Source organism: Copadichromis virginalis, linkage group LG23 (assembly GCF_057382275.1).
Source record: "Copadichromis virginalis isolate Kocher_CV1m ecotype Utaka linkage group LG23, C_Virginalis_male_GT1.1, whole genome shotgun sequence".
Classification (NCBI taxonomy): Eukaryota; Metazoa; Chordata; class Actinopteri; order Cichliformes; family Cichlidae; genus Copadichromis; species Copadichromis virginalis.
Window position 1 is genome coordinate 24,027,752 of NC_140639.1, and position 21,129 is coordinate 24,048,880.

General features: G+C 41.8%; 1 protein-coding gene across 3 annotated transcripts in view; it reads left to right on the top strand.

Moving 5' to 3' along the window:
* The window catches only part of LOC146680934 (nck-associated protein 5-like), a 187,205-nt gene that overhangs the window by 41,889 nt on the left and 124,187 nt on the right, over window positions 1-21,129 (top strand). For all 3 annotated transcript variants that reach the window (XM_085449739.1, XM_085449740.1, XM_085449741.1), the window contains one exon: window positions 19,492-19,565. In XM_085449739.1, the coding sequence (XP_085305865.1) occupies window positions 19,492-19,565 (74 nt within the window). The remainder of the gene's footprint in view (window positions 1-19,491; window positions 19,566-21,129) is intronic.

Sequence of the window (21,129 nt, forward strand, 5' to 3'; positions counted from 1 at the left end):
GTTTGCGGCTGATGCAAGCCTTGTCTCCACTCTGTTAAAAGTCACTGAGAAGGGAGAGAGGGAGCTGAGTGCAGTCCGGCTCACCATATTCGCCTGCCGGCTACACTTTCACCAGTCAAGAGGCAATGACCTTCATGCCAGCTCTGCTATCATTGGGTCCTGTCAGGGCCGATAGGTAGTCCATTTCAGTCTTTTCCCTGCCTTGGCAATACAGACCATAAACTTTGCTAATCACACTGCAGGTTGGAAAGGAAGCCTGCTTCTTTTTTTGAAAGCAATCTGCATTTCAACACTGTACTCGATTGCTTTCTTGAGGCTCTAAAGCACTTATCATGACACTGTGGGCACATTATCTCAAATGCCAAGCATCCAATTGAGGTGCAGGGCAGAGTTATTACAATGATTAGAGGGAAAGCTTCTTTGATGGCACACCATTTTAAAGGAAAGTCACTGGCTAGAAGATTATGCAATTACACACTGAAAAAAGTCTGTCTTAAATTAGTTTAGCTTCATCCTTCCAACCTGGTTCCAACCTTTAAATGCTGATTTCTTAAATAATCAAAGATAAAGTATTAAAAAAACTGAACATCCTTTTATAGTGGTTGATTTATAAGATGAAGCTATTTGAATGCTAAACTCCAACATTAAAAGCTAGCTTGTTCCTACCAGAGTGAAACGGGATTAATCAATGTCATCTGCATGCAGCAATGTTTGTCTGTATGGCTCATCCGGCTGCTGGAGCCACTGACATTATTGAGTGTTGCCCAGTTTCTAAAGATATCATATGATCTGTATACCTTGCATGAGTCCATAAGTCAATTTTATGGTGATGTGCTCATGGCACTCAATGATTTTCCCTCCCCGTAGCCAGACAGCAGAGCAGTGATTGGGGTTTTATGAGGCGGAGCGAGCCTCAGGTGAACAGGATTGAATGAGGGATGCTTTCGCAGAGGACCCGTTTGACCCTCAGGGCTGATTGTCTGCAGCTCCAGTGGTCAACAATCGCCATTGTGTGTGGTCCCATGGTCAATGAAGGGCTATTGTGGGAGCTAACCAGAGGGCTATCACACAGCAACCCAACATCCATCTGGCTCAACAGCTGTAGGAGCCAATAGATTTCCATGCGGAAAATTATGCAGCGCAAACAAGAGCCTTATGATTATTCCATTACCTTCATTCTCTGGGATTATCATGAATTTGCTGGAAATGGCCCTCGTGTGATTACTGCCCAACAAAGCATCCTGTATTTGGCCTTTGTTGAATATTGCAATGCAATCCTGCCTCCTTCAATTTATTCACTCAGAAACAGGTTTTTATTTTGGAGGTATTCCCTGATTGGATTTTCTCTCTTCCCCACCCCTCCCCTCTCATATCCCTGCCTAAGCTGAGACACTGAGGAGAGGTCAGTGAAAATCAAGTCAAACTGGTTGAATTAGTGCATTATTAAGCCTTTCTCTTCCGACCCACTTCCCCAACTGCTTGCATGGCTCGAGTCCAGCATGGACCGGTAACCTGGAAAGCATCTGAATAATCTCAGGACAGGTTTCACAGTAAATGGACCTCTTATGTGCTAAAATGGTGAAATGGGGTGATGCTGAAAGCTCCTAATTTTTTCACTGCAACTAGGGCTGCTCAATTAATCGAATTTTAATCACGATTACGATCTGGGCTTTCAACGATCATTAAAAATGACTGAGCCGATTATTAGCCCCTCCCTAATTTATCCGCGACACCTTAAAGGCCGTTCCGTGAAAATATTGTCGGGCATAAACCGGTCCGTGGCGCAAAAAAGGTTGGAGACCGCTGATTAAGAGGACCCGAGGGAAGCTCGGAAAGCTAAGCAGAAGTTATTTGGAGAGTGACTGCCGTTGGTTGAAAAGAGAGTTTAAAAAAAAAAAAACTTCAGTGGTGTTGCACACTATTTTATATTATTTTTTTAAAGTCATTGTTAACCCTTTAAAGCCGGTCAGAGCAGCACGCTCCGTTTTGCGTAACTATTTTTAAATCCCTGTAGAATCTGAACCGTGTAAGCTAGCGCAATAATTTGTTTTGCATATGAAACCGGAGGAGTTGTACTTACATTTTATGCCATCAGCTTGTCCTCGGTCACGGTTTCGTTCCACATATAGCTTTGCAAAAATTGCATAAAAAGCGCTTGCAGGAACAAAAACATAATATTCCAGAAACACGCTTTGCCGTTCCTATCAGCTGTTCGTAACACTTCCCACAGTGAAATGATGCACATGCTGTTTTCTTTGCAAATTTGCATCATAGGATTGTTTTTTGTTTTTCCTGCAGTATATAAAAATTGCTGTATCTCCAAAATAAAACTATGAAGACACTCAAAATAAATTTCCTGTGGTGGGAAACTATTTTTTGCAACTTTATTGTATTTAAAGTTTTGAGGGATAAACCTCTTAAATTTCTCCAAGTAGAAATATATGTAAACAAAACAAAAGCGATTTTCAATTTTTTTTTGTAGTTTATTGCACTTTTTTGCAATTTATGTAATTACTATGGACTTAATGCATACATATTATTAAAATATGGGCTATAACAGTTGTATTGATGTATAGCAACTTGAAATGCTCCCACAAATGGCACTAGAGCATGTAAAAAAAATAATATAAGCTCTGGTGGACTTGGTTCTATAGTAGGTCTTAACGGGTTAAATAAATATCGTCAAATAATCGTGATCTCAATTTCAGTGAAAATAATCGTGATTATCATTTTTGCCATAATCGAGCAGCCCTAACTGCAACTAACTTTCACACTGACTTAGTCTCTCCTTTCAGGCCTCGTTACCCAAAACGCCACGATCAGTCATCAGCACCTGATATGCAACACAAGACTAGGGAAAGTAACAATTTCCTCCCCATAAAAGATGGTGAAAGATCAGTGATAACCAAACACGGAGTTTCTATCTTTAACTCTAAACTAAGCTCATTAGGTGCTTGCTGTTTAACAAACAGATATGAAAGATGTTCTTACCCAAATTAATGACAGAGCGAACAAGCATGCCTCTCAAATTATGAAGTTGTGCTTATTCATTTTTTCTTAATTAACTCATCACCAAATTATTTAAACAGGAGATCTGACATATTTGCAACCGTAAAAAATATCCACACTAATCTAAACCAGATGAAAGAGCTAAGAGTAATGAAAAGAATCCCTCATTTTAGTTTTTATGTCAAATACATTTAAAATTGCAGGGCAGATATAAACGGGACTCTCTGCTCTTCGGAAGCTATATGGTTCAATCCCCAGCCTCTCTAATCCGTGTGTCGAAGTGTCCCTGAGCAAGATACTAACCCTAAACTACATATAATATTAAAGCCATCCATTAAAGCACTGCAGTGAATGTGAATGTGTGGCAAAAACTCTATATTTCCAGTTTATGTAGCATGTTTTCAAGATTTTTTCATAAACTTTGACTTATTAAGTTGCATTTTTGGGGCTACAGCTTCATGGGACTCCAATCATTCTTGTTTCCAGCCCCTCTGCACAACAGGATATTATAGGAGTGAGAGTTGTTTACTCTACCATGGAGTGAAAGGATCTTGTCTGCTCACCCCCATTAATGCTACAGCCAATGTGATCAGCCCAACTTTTGACCTACAAGTGGAACAATGCAGAGTGCTCTAGCATGTCCTGTATTATGTACCATGGTAAAAAGCTCATGCTGAAGGTAATGCTTTTAGGGGCAGAGGGCATCTGATGGGTGTGCTATTGTAAACTCTCAGAATGAAGCTGGTGCCTCACTTTCAAACAGCCTATTGGAAGGTCTGGTTGAGAAATGGCTTCCAGAGGGTTCAGAGAATGCTGGAGCATTCGCTAAAAAGAGGGGGGGTTGCCCCAGATAAAGAGGGTTAGCCGAGTAAACAAATAATAATGATGGAACAGTGTTGTTATTGTAAGAGCAAATAGCTGGTGTAAGCAAAGGAAATTCAGGTCCTTGCTCTGCGAGATTTTCCCACAGTAGCGACACTATCACGTTCCGAAATATCTGGAAATATCTCAAAGAGTTTCAGTGCTGTGAGGATATGAACTTAATTTTAGCACAAACAAATAATATTTGATTTTGGGCTCCTGTTTGGAAAATGAGTTCTTGTGTTGATGGAAATGTGATTTATTTATCAGATAGACCTTTAACCCCACGCCTGTTTCAAGGAGAAATCCAGTGTATTTCAGCCCTGCTGCAAAAGTCTACTGATGTCACCTCATCTGAGAGGCTTAATGAGAAACAGCACTGATGTCAGATTCCTCCCCGGCTCCCATCTGGATGAAATAAAACAAAAAAAATGGCTGCTAAAAATACGACTCCACTTGAGATGATAACAAAGATTTAGTGCCATTAACTGTGTAAATACAGCGTGTGGTTGGCTCCAGATTCATATTGAAATTCCTTCCTAACCTGGATGAGCTCTGACCGTAAAAAGCTTCCCGAAAAAGGGCCGCAACAATACCTTTAAAAGTCAATGATGGTCGATTTAAATATTTTATGCTGCTGAATTATTGGACCCTCAGTCTTCTGTCAGATCACTTGACAGAGTGCGGTAAGCCGCTGCAGTGAGAGGTCTTTGTTCACATTAACCCATGAAATGGATGCAGTAGCCTGGAGATAATGTCTTCAGGCTTAAACTGCTGCACTCACGTGGAAATTGAAATATAAGACCAAAAATCTTCCTGTAAGCTTTGTGAGGCGGCACTTACCCGCAGATCGGAAACAGACTCAGCGTCATGTTTCAATGATGGTCACCCACAAATTGCAGACACATTTGTAAGACCTACATGGTCTTTCTGTGACGAGTTAAAAGTGTCAGAATTTCAGTTTCCATCAAAACAGCATAATGATGTGTTTGCTTTTTAAATCCTGTAGGGCAGGAATAATAACAACATTTTTTCACAGTATTCCAATTTTTTCCTTTAGGCTCAAGTGATTGTTTTTATGTTTAAATAAAAAAAGCCGGCACACCCTATGACCATATCACACAGATGACCGTACCATCTGAATGTTGGAGCAGAAATCAAGACTCATCAGACCAGAACATCCAGTTTTCTATTGTCCAGTTTTGGTGGTTCTGAATTGTCGTCTCAGTTTCGTGTTCTGCTGCTGTGGAGATGCTCATCTGCGTAGCCTGGCTGTAACAAGTGGTGATTTGATTTCCTGACTCCTTCCTATCAGCTTGAAGCAGTCTGGCCATTATCCTCTGACCTCTGGCGTTAACAAGACATCTTCTCCCAGAGAACTGCTGCTCACTGGATATTTTCTCTTTTTCAGACTATCCTCTGTAGGGCGGCCACGATTAGTCGACTATCAAAATCGTCGACGACTAATTTAATAGTCGACGGGTCGTTTGAAGCTTTGTAAGATCCTGAAAGACGCAGAAATAAGTAGTAGGATTTAAGAGTGTAATAACGGACTGAAACAGGAGCTGGCAGCACTGCATGCACAAGGAGGCCAGCTGCCGTTAAACCTCGAAGAAGAAGAAGCTGTCTCCGGTATCGTAGCTGTGTCCAAATTCAGGAACCGCATCCTCCTGTGCCCACATTTGTAGGCCGATTACGTTACAGCGACAAGACGAAGGCTGTCCAAATTCGAAGACTCCAACAAATGCAGCCGACAAATGTGCCCTTCATTTCCCCAGATTTGAAGGATGGGTCGAGTGTATCCTTCGTGGCCCAGCCTATCCCAGAATTCATAGCGCGGCCCAGCTCAGGTTCCAACAATGGCGGCAGCTAGCTAGTTTTAATATTACTTTTATTATTCTTTCTGGGTCACAAAATAAACGTTTAACATATTTTCAGGCGAGAATGTAACTGTGTAAACTTCAAATATCTGCTCAGTTTATCAAGACACCACATATTTTCAAAAGCGTTCTGACGTTTTCGGAGACGTCTGTTACCCACTAGCTCGATAGCTAGCCGGGGTTCAAGGCTCACTAGAGCCGGTGAGAACACCGGACTCCCGGCAAATCGTTTTCAAACCCACCGCTGTCTTTCGCTACTCAGGTTAAACATGATATATAAGTCACTTAGATAACTTAAAAATGTTGTTGTTTGGCCTTTTTCAGTATTTTATTTGTTCCTGAGTGAATTGGTTTAGCTGAGATTAAAGTTATAGTTTTTACACAGCTGAATAAACGTCAAGCAGATCATCAGAAGTGTGAGATGGTCGAGAATATACTCCGGTGTCCTGTTATATTTTAGATAGCAAGGAGCAGACGGCTGAGTTCATTAAACTCCACCGAAACAATCTGCAAATTTCATTAAAATGTATCATCTTGTCTTTATTTTTAGTTAGCACATACCTTAAACACTTAAAGCTGTAAGCTAATGATAGTTATATAAGAGCAGATGCTGCTGGTGCAATAAGCTGTACGTTTTACGTCCAATGGATGCAGAATCTGATTAGTCAACTAATCGCAAAAATAATCAGTGACTAGTCGACTATCAAAATAATAGTTTGTGGCAGCCCTAATCCTCTGTAAACTCTACTGAAGGTTGTTTGGCAGATCAGCAGTTTGTGAAATAGTTGGACCACCCATCTGGCACTTAAATCACCTTTCTTCCCTATTCTGATGCTTAGTTTGAACTTTGGTAGTTCATCATGAACATGCCTAAATGCACTCATTAGATGATACACCCCGCCCTTTGTGACTAAAAATATTTGTTTAGTTGTCAGTTAGTCATCCGCCTGTCCACTCCCCCCCCCCAAAAACTATCATTGCAGTTCTCTCCTTTAAAGTCACAGCTATTTCTGAAGCCTCGAAGAATACTCGAGTGGTGGTCATGGGCACCTGTCTGTTTAGGGAATTCTGTCCTCATTCATTTCCCCCCCACCACACTCAGTTTTCTTTCTGGTTGGACCTCGAATTCAAACAAACCTGTTGTGTTAACCCCGAGGCTGCCGCCTACCCCACGATCTGTCTGGAAAGATGCAGTGAGCATCCAGATCACCGCAGAAATAATTCATGACCACTGTAATAATCATAGCACAGAGTCCTGCTGCAGAGGTCAGAAGTCGCCATATCCTATCTCCTTTCACATTTCTCATTATTATTATTCTGCTCCAGCTTCCTGAGTTAAAAAAAAGAAACACCGCACTATATCTGGACCCTGTGTCTGCCAGGCCAGATAGGGGATGTGGACCTGATAAGTATGAGTGGCACAGGTGGGTTTGTGGATGACAGGAGCCTACTGCTTGTCACATTACCATTTCTCTGCTTATGGTTTCCTTGCATGCCTCCGAGGCAATCTCTGTCTTCCCCCCCTACCAGTGCCGAAAATCAGAGGCTGACATTAATGCTTTCTCTAGCAGGAATGCAATTCTTTGCCTCCGAGCTCGCTTCGACATCTGCCCGGCACCTGGGCTGGCCGACTCAGCGCACAGACAGGCCCCGTCAATAAATCAGCCTCTGGATTAAACAGAGGAGAGGCCGTGATAAAGCTGAGTCCTGAAGCTAATGTACGTGAGCTGTCAGGGAATCTGATGGAGTGTCTCAGGCAAGAAATATCCTGCAAAAACACACGCTTGGAAGGGATTTCGTCCTGTTTGCGGGTTTTGATTTGTTACCTGAGATGCTGTTCTCTCTTGTCCTCTCAGCTGAACTCTGGCACAGTAGGTAATGTTTTCCTGATTTCTTTTTAAACCTTGCTTCGTGGGTTTTGTATCAGAATTGTACACACACACTGAAATATAGAACGTACCAGCAACAAGCCAAAAGCATTGAGTGCAAACAAAGCCTCCAAAGAGTGTACAATAAGTATCAGGCAGATAGTGCTAAATGGATCCTCTTGAGGTCTTTTGCTCGATCTATAATCTACCTAATTTCCCGTGTAGTGAGCGCCGTTGCTGCGGCTGGATCGAGCCTTCCTCCTCTTGGAGAACTGTTCGGCTACAGCGTGGCTTGGTTAGGTGTGGTGCCTGTCTGTCAAAGCCTGCATAAACAGAAGCCCAGCTTACCCCTGCGAACCAACCAACATCTGGTTAGCATCAGCCCTCTGCTCTGATCTGCCCCTTCTTCTGTCACTTGCCAAAGGATTTCTCTCATGCTCGTTTTTTCTTTTTTTTGTTCCTTTTTCCCCAAAGTGTTGTCACTCGTCCTTTGGCTCAGGACTGACTGATGTTTGGCTTAAATCACTGACATAATCAACAGTGTTTTACGTATTCTGTTTATATGTATGCCATAATTAATAGTAGCTAGCTGCTGCGATTTAACTCTACGGTTCTGGTCTTGGGAAACTTCAGTTGAAGGGGATTATTATTATTATGTTTCTCCTGATTTTTTTGGTCTTGTGTTTACTGTTACAATGGTGGAAGCTCATATTAAACATGGCTAAGTTTCAAACAATGAGGTCAGTGTATATACAAGTAATCCCTGTGAGCCAAAAGCTCAGGATTTAGATGGCTCTAAATAAGCTGTTTCAGACAGTTTGTCCTACTCTTGGCTCGCTATGATGTCAATGGGACCAGATATCCCTACCCAAACAGCACTCTCCATCGCTATTATGGAGGAACGTAGCCAGTAAATCACGCTCCATCCAGCACAGCACTATTGACATAGCCTGTATGTGGTGTTTGGGTGTTGGTAGCTCCTATATAGTGGAGACGCGTGTTTGGTCATTGGGAAGAGGTCATTTCTTCGTCCCTTAGCGCTGCTTTGACTTTGTTTTACCTCTGCCTGGGCATCTCACATACAGAGGGCTTTGGTAGTGCTGATTTAGCTTGCTTGTTGTCAAGACGATGGCGCCATGTCACTTACCTCAGCTTCACCAAAGCTGCTTATCTGTCTGAAAAATCCAGCTAGAAAAGCGTTAGGTATCTTTTTCTAATTGAAAGCATGTAGCATCAGTATAGCTTAGTGCTACAGCTATAACTTAGGCAACAGTTATTCGCAAATCTTCACCAATCTGTCTCAGAGTGTGTGCCTCCCACCAGGCGACCTGTGCGAATGTGGTCACTGCCATCCTTCGCTGTCCGTTCAGGTTCAGGTTACTTTACTTGTACCTGTTGTGTGCAGTGAGTCATCCATCTTCACCTGCACATTTTCAAAACAAACAGACAACAGACAAGCGTGCAGGTGCAAAGGCACTTCAGTGTTGACTGTATACTGTCCACGACTTTATCTGAACCTTTTAGATCTCACCCAACAGAAAAAATAAACCTCCTCGGGTAAAGTCAAAATCACAATATCAAAACCGCGTTTTAGCTCTCTTTCCCCAGCAGCTGTTGCAGTTTTAAATATCCCTTTTCTTTCTTTCTTTGTACCCTTTGTCTCTCTCATCCTCTTTGACGCTCACTTGCTTTCTCGTTCTCTCGTGTAGCAGCCTCCCTGGTTTCCCCGGTGCTCTCCCGCGGCTTGTCAGGTCCAGGTTTCCTTTTGATTTCTGTCATCGCCACCCTCCCTCCCGCTCAGAGTACACCTGGCTGAATATTGGCCCCCAGATGATAATAAAAACCCAGCGAACCCCCAAGCTTGTAAAATCTGGGCACAGGCAACACAACAGACTCCCCCCCTCCCTGTTTCCTAGATTCCCATCCTGTCTGGAAACACTGGTACCAGTGTGGATACACTAAGTGTTTGTTTATATTTGGAAAGGTAGCATTCCTCGACCGCTCCTCCCTGATGTGTGTTTTGGCAGAGAACATAAAAAGGGATTAAAGAGACAAAGCAAAAGGAGAAAGGGGATTTATGTGACAAATGGAAAAATATATAATGCAGACAAAGTTCAGTAGCTCTTTAATCCAATTCAGCCGTGAGGTTTGGTCAGAGCAGCCATTGCTGGAGTACAATTCTTGGCTGAAAAATGCTTCTTCAAACGCCTTCATTCCTGTTGATATATTTATTGATTTTTTCAAAGGTTTCGACGTCACATACAAAGAAGGAACAGCCTTACTTATGTGCACAAACTATATGATGGTGTCTTGGTACTCTTTACGCTTAACTGCTTCATTTTTGTTGACTTTTATTTTGAAATTTGCACACAGATTCAGCAAAAACACATATAAACTTCTAAATCCACACGTGTATATTTTCACATGGGTGTACCACGCATCCACAGGCTCTTCCACACAGGCAGCTCTGTGGAAGCGATCAAATATTGACATCTGAGGCACTTTTTCAGCTCCCTCCCTGAGAGATTTGTGGCATGAACAGCTTGGCCACTGTTCCCAACAGGCATGAATGGGACACTCTGTCAAACCCAAAGAGCGGAGAAGGAGCGTATCTTAATGTTTGGAAAGATAATCTGCTGGGATTTGGATTCCTGACGGTGGCGAGGTGTTGATGTTTGGGCTGGGCCTGGCCGTAGGTGCTGCTGGAGGAAGAACATCAGATAACCCAAACTGCTGAAACCCATTCTAGATGATGAACAGGCTCCCTTTTGTATCTTGAAGTAATCCTTGGTGCCTGACACTCCTCCGTTTGGAGCAGGTAGGCAGATGAAGAATATCCTGCTCACTGGAGGCATTTGTTACACAAACGTCCTCTACTCAATGAGGCCACTGTGTGAGCGTTACAGTTTAGGTACAATCAGGCGTAGTGTAAGCACTCAACTCAGATTCAGCAACATTTAATGAGTGATGGTTCATTAACTGCGTGCCAGAAAGAGATTTTTATTTTAGTTTTCATTTCAAAATGTAATATTTTCTAATGAACACTCAAAGCTGGGATTGTTACTGTTATTAGCTGTTATAGGTCAGTAATCTGGCAATAACATGCAGTAACTTGAGGCTTTTTCCAAAAGCCTGTCAAGCCTCATAGACTTCCATGATAAAATTTTGAACTTTACAGCAAAAATAACCTTTTTTATAGCCTAGTACAAACAAAGGTGTTAGTCTGTGTAGCTAAGTTCCTCCTCTTCACAACTGTATGCAAAAAAATAATAATTGCATATTTCAATTAAACTAAACCCGAAACATAATTAGGACACTGACAGGTGGGTGGACTTCCACCTCTCCATCATATTTTTGGTAATCAATTGCATTTCATGAAATTCTTCTTATTTTATCTACCTAGCAGTACAACCATAACGTGATATGCATGTTGCTAACCAAGCTAGCTAGCATTAGCTGCAATCTTAGTAGTTACAAATATGGTGTCTTCTGTCTCTAAACATGGTCAACATAAGGATCCAAAGTGGTAACTCACAGTGGCTGATAGCAACCACCTTGCAGCTGGCAAAAGTCAGTGGTTGTCCAGAATGCAACTTTTCTATGATGTGAGTTTTTTGCAAATCAACGGGTTGGCAACTGGTTGTATTCTGGTTACATTTCTATAAAAATAACATTACTGAGTGCAATTAAATCACCATCCTAAATCGACTATGTCACAATTTGTGGAAGAAATATGAATTTGTGTTTTAATGTGAATTTTTGTGTTTGTAGATGGCAAAAGATTTGTGATTCTGATTTCAGTTAATTGTTGTATTATCACAAAATGATTGCAAGTATTTGCTAACTTGACCCTATCAACTTGGCCAAGCGCCTGCAGTCATTTAGCCTATCCTGCAGTAACTATGCCACTATTGATGGACGAGTAAGACTCTGTCTTATTGTGGTTTTATCACCATCTTGGTGAACCAAAGTTGCTTTGGAGATGGCACCTGACCGTAAGTGGTCGCAGACCTGGTCCCTGTTTTAGAAGAAACCCAAGGCAGCAAGATGGCACAGTTGCAATAATTTGGTCATGGGAAATTTATTTTGGTCTCCTACACACTGTTTTCCCCATGTGTGACTGTAGAATAATGCAATCTTTATAAACAGCCTATAACAACAACAACAATAATAAAAGTAACGTCATAGCTTAATAACAACCTCTAGTGTTTTTGTTCATTTAAACTGTTTTATTCCTTGCATTTTGCAAGGTTTCCTTTTCCATTTTGCACTATACAAACTGTCAACCATTATAGTAGCAAAAATACAAAAACGACGCTAGGAAATGACATACGAATAGAAACTATATATACAGCATATACTACAGAACTATAAAAGAACTGTAAAAAAAACTGCTAACATAAAACTTAAAAGTCATCAAATAAAAAAATAAAAAAAAGAACTGAACAAGTCCACATGTGCGAGCCACAAAATGAACAGCTATAAATATCTAATAACGGTAAACTCCATTCATTTCACTGCTGTGCTTAAAATTAGACTAGAATTAGTGAGTGATTTGTGCAGCGTGATCAGTAAGTTTGATTGGCTCTTTGGGAACGGGGAGGGCAAAGCCACATTTCTGCCATTAAGGAACTCTCCAATAGATTTCTATTAAGGATTCTTCGAATGCGTCTTTCTCTGTAGTGTCTCTGACTGAACCAAGATAGATGATAGCCTCTGAGGACAGAGAAGAGCCGACCTCCCACGGCAGTAGAGGTCGTGACCTTGTCTCAGCCCATTGTGTCTTCTCAAGAATCAACAATTTCCTTTATGAATTCATCAAATCATTTGGATGCAGGAAATGGTTGTCCTTTATGCGACCGATGAAAATATCTGGGATCACATCCGCCACTGACAGCAATCCTCCCTGACAGATCAAGCTGACAGCACACAGACCTCTATGTTTTTCCCACATGAATAATAACACGCATTAATCCAAGAAGCTGCGCGCTCCGGGATTAAACAGCAGGGCTATCAGTGGAGATATCGGGGTCTGAGGATATGAGCGCCTGATGGCTGAGCAGATATTATGACGCCAGGTCATTGGGGATGTGAGTAAAGACCACTGAGAGATGGATCACCACCACAGAGCCCCGAAACATCCTGATAAGACTAATGAATTTAACTAAGGCTGAACTAAACCTGATACAAGCAGCAGTGGCTTTAGTCTTACCGGATAATATGATAGGATCACAGTCATTAGAAATTATACTGGGGAAACGAGAATACATTTTCATTGACGCTAATTAAATTTGCAGTGTTTACATCTTTTGCCGGTGATGTTCACATAAACTTTGGAGTATTGGATGGCAGGTGTATTCGGCAGCAGACACATCTGTGTGTTTGGCAGGAAGCCCAGACTAACAGCCCTATCAGATGTAGTATATCTCCCACACCTTGAGAAGTCACTGTCATAACTCATTCTCAAGTGTACGGTGAAAAACCCCCCCAAAACAAAACGCCCAGAACGAAATCTTAAATTCTGTTGGCCTAACCTTTGACTTGCAGTAGCCCATGTGGGACTGTTACTTTCTATCAAACCTGCAGCTTTTCAGGCTTTTCAGATGCTTTTTCAGTCCCACAGGCCTTGCTGGCATGTCATCAGTCTGCAAAAACAAATATATTCCTGGAAAGCAGAGATAGGTTGGCGGGATGGGTTGGGACGCAGGGTTAGGGAGGATCGAGGTTGTGACCTTGTCTTTGGCTGGGTGTTATTCCCAGAGGCTGCAGACCTCTACAAGGTGTCTTATCAGTCAAGCCAGGCGGAGGTTCTCATCTGCAGACACATCAAGGTGGTGGAAGGAACTTACATCAGCGAGGATTTAAAGGAACGTATCCTGACCTCTGCAGCAACCAGGTCAGTTTTATCTAGCTTAAAGTTTATTTATTTTTTCCAGTCGACTCCAAAGCAGCCGATATAAGAAGCAGACGCTCGTCGGGGATGTGGCTCCATTGCTCCTAATCTCCAAAAATGTGTGAAAGAGCAGAGTGTGCTTGCGAGGCTCATATGGATGAATAATGCATCTGATGTTTTATTACTGAGAAATCTGGACCATTAATCTTAAACAGATTGCACTGGCTTTGAGTGTCAGACAGTCTGCCTGTTTGCATGTTTGTGTGGTCAGAAGTGTGTTGGGTTTTTTTTCCACTTATGTATATATATATATATATATATATATATATATATATATATATATGTTCCCTCTCTGCTTCTTGGTGCCAAGGCAGTGGGGGGATGGCACTCACGTTTAAAAATTTCATAAAGGCACACAAGCAGTTGGAGGGGGGCCTGGATATGGGACTCGAGCCATGGCGCGAGTCAGGGGAAGCTCTTTCCTCGGCAGCTACTAAGCGCCTGCTTATCAAACGCTCTCACACACTTGAGTAAACACGGCTGGATAAACATTACTGAGAAGCAGCGGTCGTAGAGCATGAACATCTGCAAACACATTACCTGACAGGTTAACAATAGCTCGGCCCCTGCTTTTATTATAGCTGCAAAAATCAATGCTGTGCACAGCACTGGCTGTTAATGAATGGCTTTTTAAAGTGCAATATCATCTGTACCATGGGCAATCCTTCCATTCATTCACCTTAAAAAGCTTTCATTCTGCACACAAAAAAAGAATAGGCAAAATGTGTATTTATAATTAAAACGGTTTCTTATTTAGGAAACCTCAAGTGCAGGAAATAAATTACAAAATAAAGGTGACAAAATAAAGAATAAAACAAAATAAAGAGTCTTAAAAGATGTTGATTCAACAAGCTTTGCCAGAATAGCTTCAGTCCTTCTTGACTTTTTAAGTTTCTGGAACTCTACTGAGGGACAGACATCATTCTTGTAAAAGATATACCCTTCATGTATTTCCTCATTAGTCCAAAATCTTCCATAGGTGTTCAGCTGGGTGTAGACCTAGTGACCACAAACTCCATGGCATATGAAGTCTTAGTAACTGGTGCAAGCTTTTTATATGTCCACACTGCAGGAACGTGGGACCAGGTTGCCAGCGAAAGGACAAAAGGAAGTACTCATCAAAATATCTAGTGATCCCTCATGCCTCATTGATGGGAACAAGATCCTAAAAGAGGCCACTTCGACTGAATGGCTCAGGTTTTAACCCCATTCTACGTTATACCTACAATAAGGAAATAAAATAACATTTAGACATTTGCTTTGAAAAGAGGCTTCACCTTGTTCAGCAGCTTCAAGTCCAATTGTCATCTTAAAACACTGAGTACGAGAAACAATTTTTAGTGAAATCTGTTACCTGTAAAATTAGATTTACATGCAGCAGTCCAACCAATCTCGCCTTATTCAGTTTAATTTACCACAACGTCTCCTGAAGGTCTGCTGCTCTGTAAGTGCACATCTTGCTGTCAGGTGAAGTATATTGGGACTTTTGTAAAAGCCTCTTCATGATTTAGTATACTTTGGAGGTGCTTACGTACTCCTTATGAGCTTACAGCTCTTAGGACATTTTAAGCACTGTAAGGAATTGCATTCACCAGAGCGCTGGTCCTGAGAAATATGCCTCTGATAAAGTCTCGGGTCAGTAAATTCTGTGTTTTTTTCCCCTCTCCAGTCTACACGTGAGTACCTGGGCCTCGTGGGAACGGTACAGCTTTCACTCACGCCGTAAAACCGTCAGGAGTAATGCCTGGCTGAAGATATAACACGCGGCATTACATACATGAGTCATGCTTTAAATCTCCGCTTTAAATACCCTCCTATTTCACATGACAACAAGCATGCTGCATTCTCTACATTCCTTCATGTGTGCTGAGGATTATTTCAGTGCCCTGTCATTAGGACGAGGGCTACGTGATGACAACACTGACTTAGCCAGCTTTACTTGACTTTGATGTGGCCTGTAAATATTTCCCCTGACACAGGGCTTTTCGCAAAGAAGGTTCCCCTTTGTGGAGCAGTCGTAATCATTATGGGATTGTGTTGCTAATGGTGTTTCAGAGACAGATGTTTTACCCAAGAAGGTTCTCTTGGCCGCTTGAGAAAAAGTCACACATTTTAGTTGATGAATTGGCAGATGTTGGTTTGTTGAATGTTCAGAGTGTGCTTGTTTTCTTTAGACCAGTGGTTCAGCATATTTGAACTTCTTCATCTTCAGGGCCACTCATGTTCAATGTGTTCACTTGAAGTCAGTTTTAATTGGATCTAGGTAACTTTCAGTTAGAGTTAGCTACAGTTATGGTAGGTACACCCTTTTTCATACCAGAACATATTGAAAAATAATCTGGTCTTTACAAGGTTTAAAATTAGGTGATGATATATTATCATACCAACATGCAGAAGTAGTTCGTGAAAACCAATCACATCTCATGATTTAGTAGCGTGTAGAACTACATTTAGCAGCAATAACTTGAAATAATTCAGGTCTAAATGACTTTATCAGTCTCTCACATTATGTGGAGGAATTCTGGCCCACTCTTCTTTACAGTGTTGCTGCAGTTCCTTGAGACTTTATGCACAATTCTCTCAAGGTCCCAACTCAGCATTTCAATCAGGTTGAATTCTGGACTTTGACTGGCCCATTGCAGCAGTTTGATTCTTCCATTTTTCAGCCATTCTGTTGTAGATTTGCTGCTGTGCTTGGGATCATTGACCTGTTTCATGACATAAATTGGGCGAAGCTTTATCTGTCAGACAGATGTCCTCACATTTGACTACCACTGTGCTGACAGCTAACATGAGGTGATTGTGCTGATGTGTTGTGTTTTGTGCATTATGGTCAAGCATCTCCACTTTGGTCTTGTCCTTCTAAAGCACATTGTTGCACAGGTCTTGTGATTTTTTTCAGGTGCAACTTTGCAAACCTAATTCACCTTAGGGTGAAGTTGCCTGGGCCTCCACTCCTGGGAAGACTGGCAGCTGTCATGAACGTTTTCCACTTGTAAATAACCTTTCTCACTGCAAATTATTTGGAAATGGCCTCACACTTCCTAGAAGGCAGCACCATTTGCTTCTTTAAGGTTATTGCTGATATATGTATCTGTGCTTTCACCTTCCTGTTCTAACTTTTCTGCCATACACAAGTTACACCTTTTTATTCATAATATATAAGCAGTTTCAACTGTTTATCCACACTACTAGCTAGCATACCTCCTACCAAAGCATGAGATCTTTCTGTTAGAGTGTACTTTGTTTCTTCTGCAGAACACATTTCACAGCTACAAGCTTCTCTCCGTCCACCCATGTGGTCAGGATGAATTCAGAGAACACAAACATGAACAATCATTTGCCATGGTTTGCACTATTGATTAACTACTCCTGGAGCCAACGGTAAATTTAACTTTGGGAACTTAGCACTGAGCACTAATGGCCTTTTCGCCTTGGGTCTGAGTGCCATTCTGGCCCCCTTCTGTGACACTCTGAGACTGACAGATGGCTTTAGGGCAGTGTTGTTAGGCACTGTAATTGGTTGCTTTCCAAACATGAAAGATTTGTCATGCTGATTAAGTAAAAATGGATGATTCCAGTGATGAAAGGGATGATGGATGGAAACTGAGTTAATGTCTTTTGTTGTCTTTTTTTTTTTGCATGACAGAAATTGGAAAATGTGACACCACACTGTTAAGCATCGATCTGTTGTCGTTCTTTGCCCCTATTTGCCTAATGGTCACCAGAGTGCCCTTGAATGCAAACTCGGCAGGACACCTGGGCCTTTGCCATGTTCTCCTGGCACTGGTGCAAGCTGCTGGTGATGGCTGTCTTTGAGTGGCAGTCTCAGATGCGAGATTAGGTCCAATAATTGCTTAAGAAGCAGCAGACAAAACAACTGTGCTTAATGTATTTAGATCAGCAGTCTCTGAACATCTGGTGAATTTGCTCTCAAGGCCACAGCTTAAAAAAGCCCATGTCGTGATAACAGAAGTACTTTAGGTCTGTTCAGGCCCCAGATGTGGTTCGCAGGGAGGTCAGAATCATTCTGTCCTCATATTGCTCAATGCAAATTATTAAAAGTGCTGTGTTACAGGCTGTGAAATAGTTCAGTGTTTCATGTCTGAAAAATCAATAAGGGCATTGAAAGCCTGTGCCAAATAGTTGTATCTGATATCATTGTGTATGTGTTTTTCCACAGTATCATATGAAGTGTTCAGGGACCATCATTGCTACTCACCAGTCATGTTGTGGTAATGTCATAGCTTCCCTGTGAATCGGGGAAAAGACATAAAAACAATGCTTATAAGTAGAAGTAATAGCATAAAGATCGGCAACGTTCATGTAGTCATGACAATGTGTGAAGCTCAAAACTTTTACCCAGGAGACTGGGTTTGTGCTCTGTGTGAAACCAAAAGGGAATATTGAGCTGACTTGTTGTTTCTGCTTTCGTAAATGATCTGTTTTACCTGTTACTTTGCTTAGGCCTGGGCACCAAGCAACAGTATTGTGCAAAAGTCTTGAGCCACCCCCCAATCCTTTGTGTTTTGCTAAGAAAAACAGAATCATTGTCATGCTGCAAAATGAAGCTGCTGCTGTTGCTATTATGGCGAGAAAAAATGTTAAAAAAAGATTAAATCATAATCACGTAAAGTATATTATAATGGCAGAAAGCCCTTAAGTCAGCATGCTGTGTTATCGCAACAGTGTTACTGGTCAATTGCATTGTTGGTGCTGGGGTTATGTTGGTTTTGACCATTAATGCAATATTAGACCATTTGTCAAATAATTGGTCATTTTTGAGGCTGTGTTGCTGTTTTTGGCTGATTATGTGGGATTTCCCAATGTGTTTCCCAGAAAAGTGTATTGCTATGATATAGTGTATCACTACAACAAGAAAAATTTCCATATTGACCAAACTTGTCTCGTGTGGACACTCTGCTGTATTTTATCATCAAGGGTTTTCCCACAAAGTTTGGAAACTGCAGACACTGTGTTTGTTTTTCATTTTTTTCCTTGAATTCTGGTCTACAACAGTGACTTTGTGCTTTATTGAAGGGATTTATTTTGGCAGTGACTAATTAGAGAACTGAGATTACAATAGCTGCAAAGGGAGTTATGTTCAGAAGCAGGCCAAGGCGCCGTAGTTGCAGTAAAAGCAAAAATAAAAGGATCTAAAAAAAATGGATGGTTTGCAGATACTATGACCATTTTTCCCCTCCTAGACTGAGATTTCTGGCTTAGGGACTTCTTCTTGGGAATCCCCATTATTCAATTACACTCACAGCACATGATGAGAGTGTCTGGAAATCAATGGAGAGCATCTGTCCCACAGAGATAACCATTTACCCATGAGATGTATCGTGAGCTGTCAAGCTAATATCTAATTAATTAGTCTTAAACCTCCACCGCACTGATCTGACAGCACAGTGTGTGCTCTGCTGTGTACTGCAGGTAGACACTGAGTATCTGAAAACCCAGATGTTTGAAGTATGGTGCCCGCTGTATGTGGCCTATTTCTCACAGTTACAACCCCCTTCTGCTATATGATGTCAGACCACTAAGAAGCAAATCATTAGGCCAAAGCCGAGAAATCCTAACATCTGTTTCTTCCATTCTGCTCTCAGCCTTAGCTCATTTTGTGTGTGCTGTAACTCAGTAGCGCTATTCCCAGCTGACATTACACTGCCGGGCTTGCTTCTGGGCCAGCCATTAGAAGTTACCCAGAGGTACTTCTGGAATTACACATGGAGAGGGGATAAGAGGCTAAACTGAATTATCACACCTTTTAAAAAGCACTCCTGTCTTGACGTTCTTTGACATTTATGAAAGCAACACGAGGATGCAGTCAGGGTGTGATTTTGCATGTATTCCTTTAATCATTGTTAGCATTTGACTCTTTGATCATTTACACATAAAGTTTTCTTTCTCTCGGCAGGAATACATGGACGCCAACAAATGCATTGATGAACTTCTCAAGCAGCTCGAGGAGGAGCGCCGAAACGTTCGAAGGTAAGAGGTTCTGCCTGAAGATATCAGCAGCTGCCTGCAATTCATTGCCAACCAGAGGCTGCAGAACAATGTTGTTTGGTTTTGAGCTTGAGACAAGCTTTGTGCACAGTTCTTGAGAAATGCTTTTTGTGTTGGAAGCACACTAAAAGTGGCAGACAAAGGGGGAGACTCCAAGCTCAGTTTGGGGTTGACTGGGGGCATTTCTCATGGAGGTCCTTTGGAGCAGATTTGCACAGACAATGGAAATGAAGAGCTTATGGAGATGCCAATCTAATGACCTTGTCCCCTCAATGCTGCTATCATCCTTTCCCTTCCAGCGATGCACAGCCCCCATAGAAAAGAGAGACAATTTTTAAACTTCACCCTCTTTTGTACAACCCTTTCTCCATCTCAATGGAGCTGTATTCCCCCGGCTCAAAGTAATTTTCCCCCTGAGTGAGCAAAGAGGGGCTGGGGGTTGGACAGAGGGGAAAGGGGAATAAGGGTCTCAGGATTGGTGGCTGCGGGGGGTTAAATGACCACTGACCATCCCCTTTACTCGGCCAGGACAGCCCCTTAATAAAGGAAGTGATGTGTAAAGGAATGACCCTCTCATCTAAGTCATCCCCACCCAACTTTCTAAGACATCTCGTGTGAGAGCCAGAGTGACCTAATAGCCACTTAGATGACCTGTGCAAACTGACCTGGGGACCAAATGGTTTCAAAAGCCTTGAACTTGTACAACTGCAAATGATTGAAGTACCCCGATTACCCTGGAAGCTGCATGTGAAACACAAATGCCCCGAGTAGTGTAGATTGGGCATTAACTGGTCATTAACCTGCCAGCGCCCTACCATGGAGTCCATGTGATGTCTGATTGCCCACTAGTGAAAAAATAGTGGATAAATGCCAGTGGGCTCTCTTCATGGTGCTCCCTTTTCAAAGCTCTACCTGTCCAGCTTCTGTCCAGCTTCCCATTTACTGTTTGTACCCCATGTGAGAAGGAAAAACCCCCCCTTTGGAGTGTACTCCAACCTCATCCTTCTAAGGTTGTCCAAACTGGCTTAAAAACAAGGTTAGTACCCTGTTTCTGATTGGGTAAATTATACCTTTAAATGATCTAATGCTACATGGCATTGTACTTTGAAGTGCTTAAGCGTTGACATGTAAGCGTTGTGTCTTAGCCTTTGGCCACGTCTCTTCCTTTTGCTCTTATCTCCGCAAGGCATCAAACTTGGTCTTCTACAATGTTTTTCTAGCCATTGTGCCATTGTGTAAAACGCTCAGTCAGTAAAAGTAGACAAAACCTGAGAAACCAAACCACTAACGGTCAGTTTGGTATGTTTTAAAAAGGACTAGACCGATTCTCTAAGTATCCCCCAATGCACCCCTGCCTTGTAAAACTGACATTTGTTTCCTTGAGGTTCAAAGATATAAACTCACTCATAACTCAAAGTAGTTTTTGCCATTTGAAGTACATCTTTCAAGTCAGTATCTTGATTGAAAGAATCATGGATAAAGGCTCCAGTTTTTCACGTAATGCTGGTGTCTTGAGGAGAAGTGCTATTTACAAAGATTGCTTTTG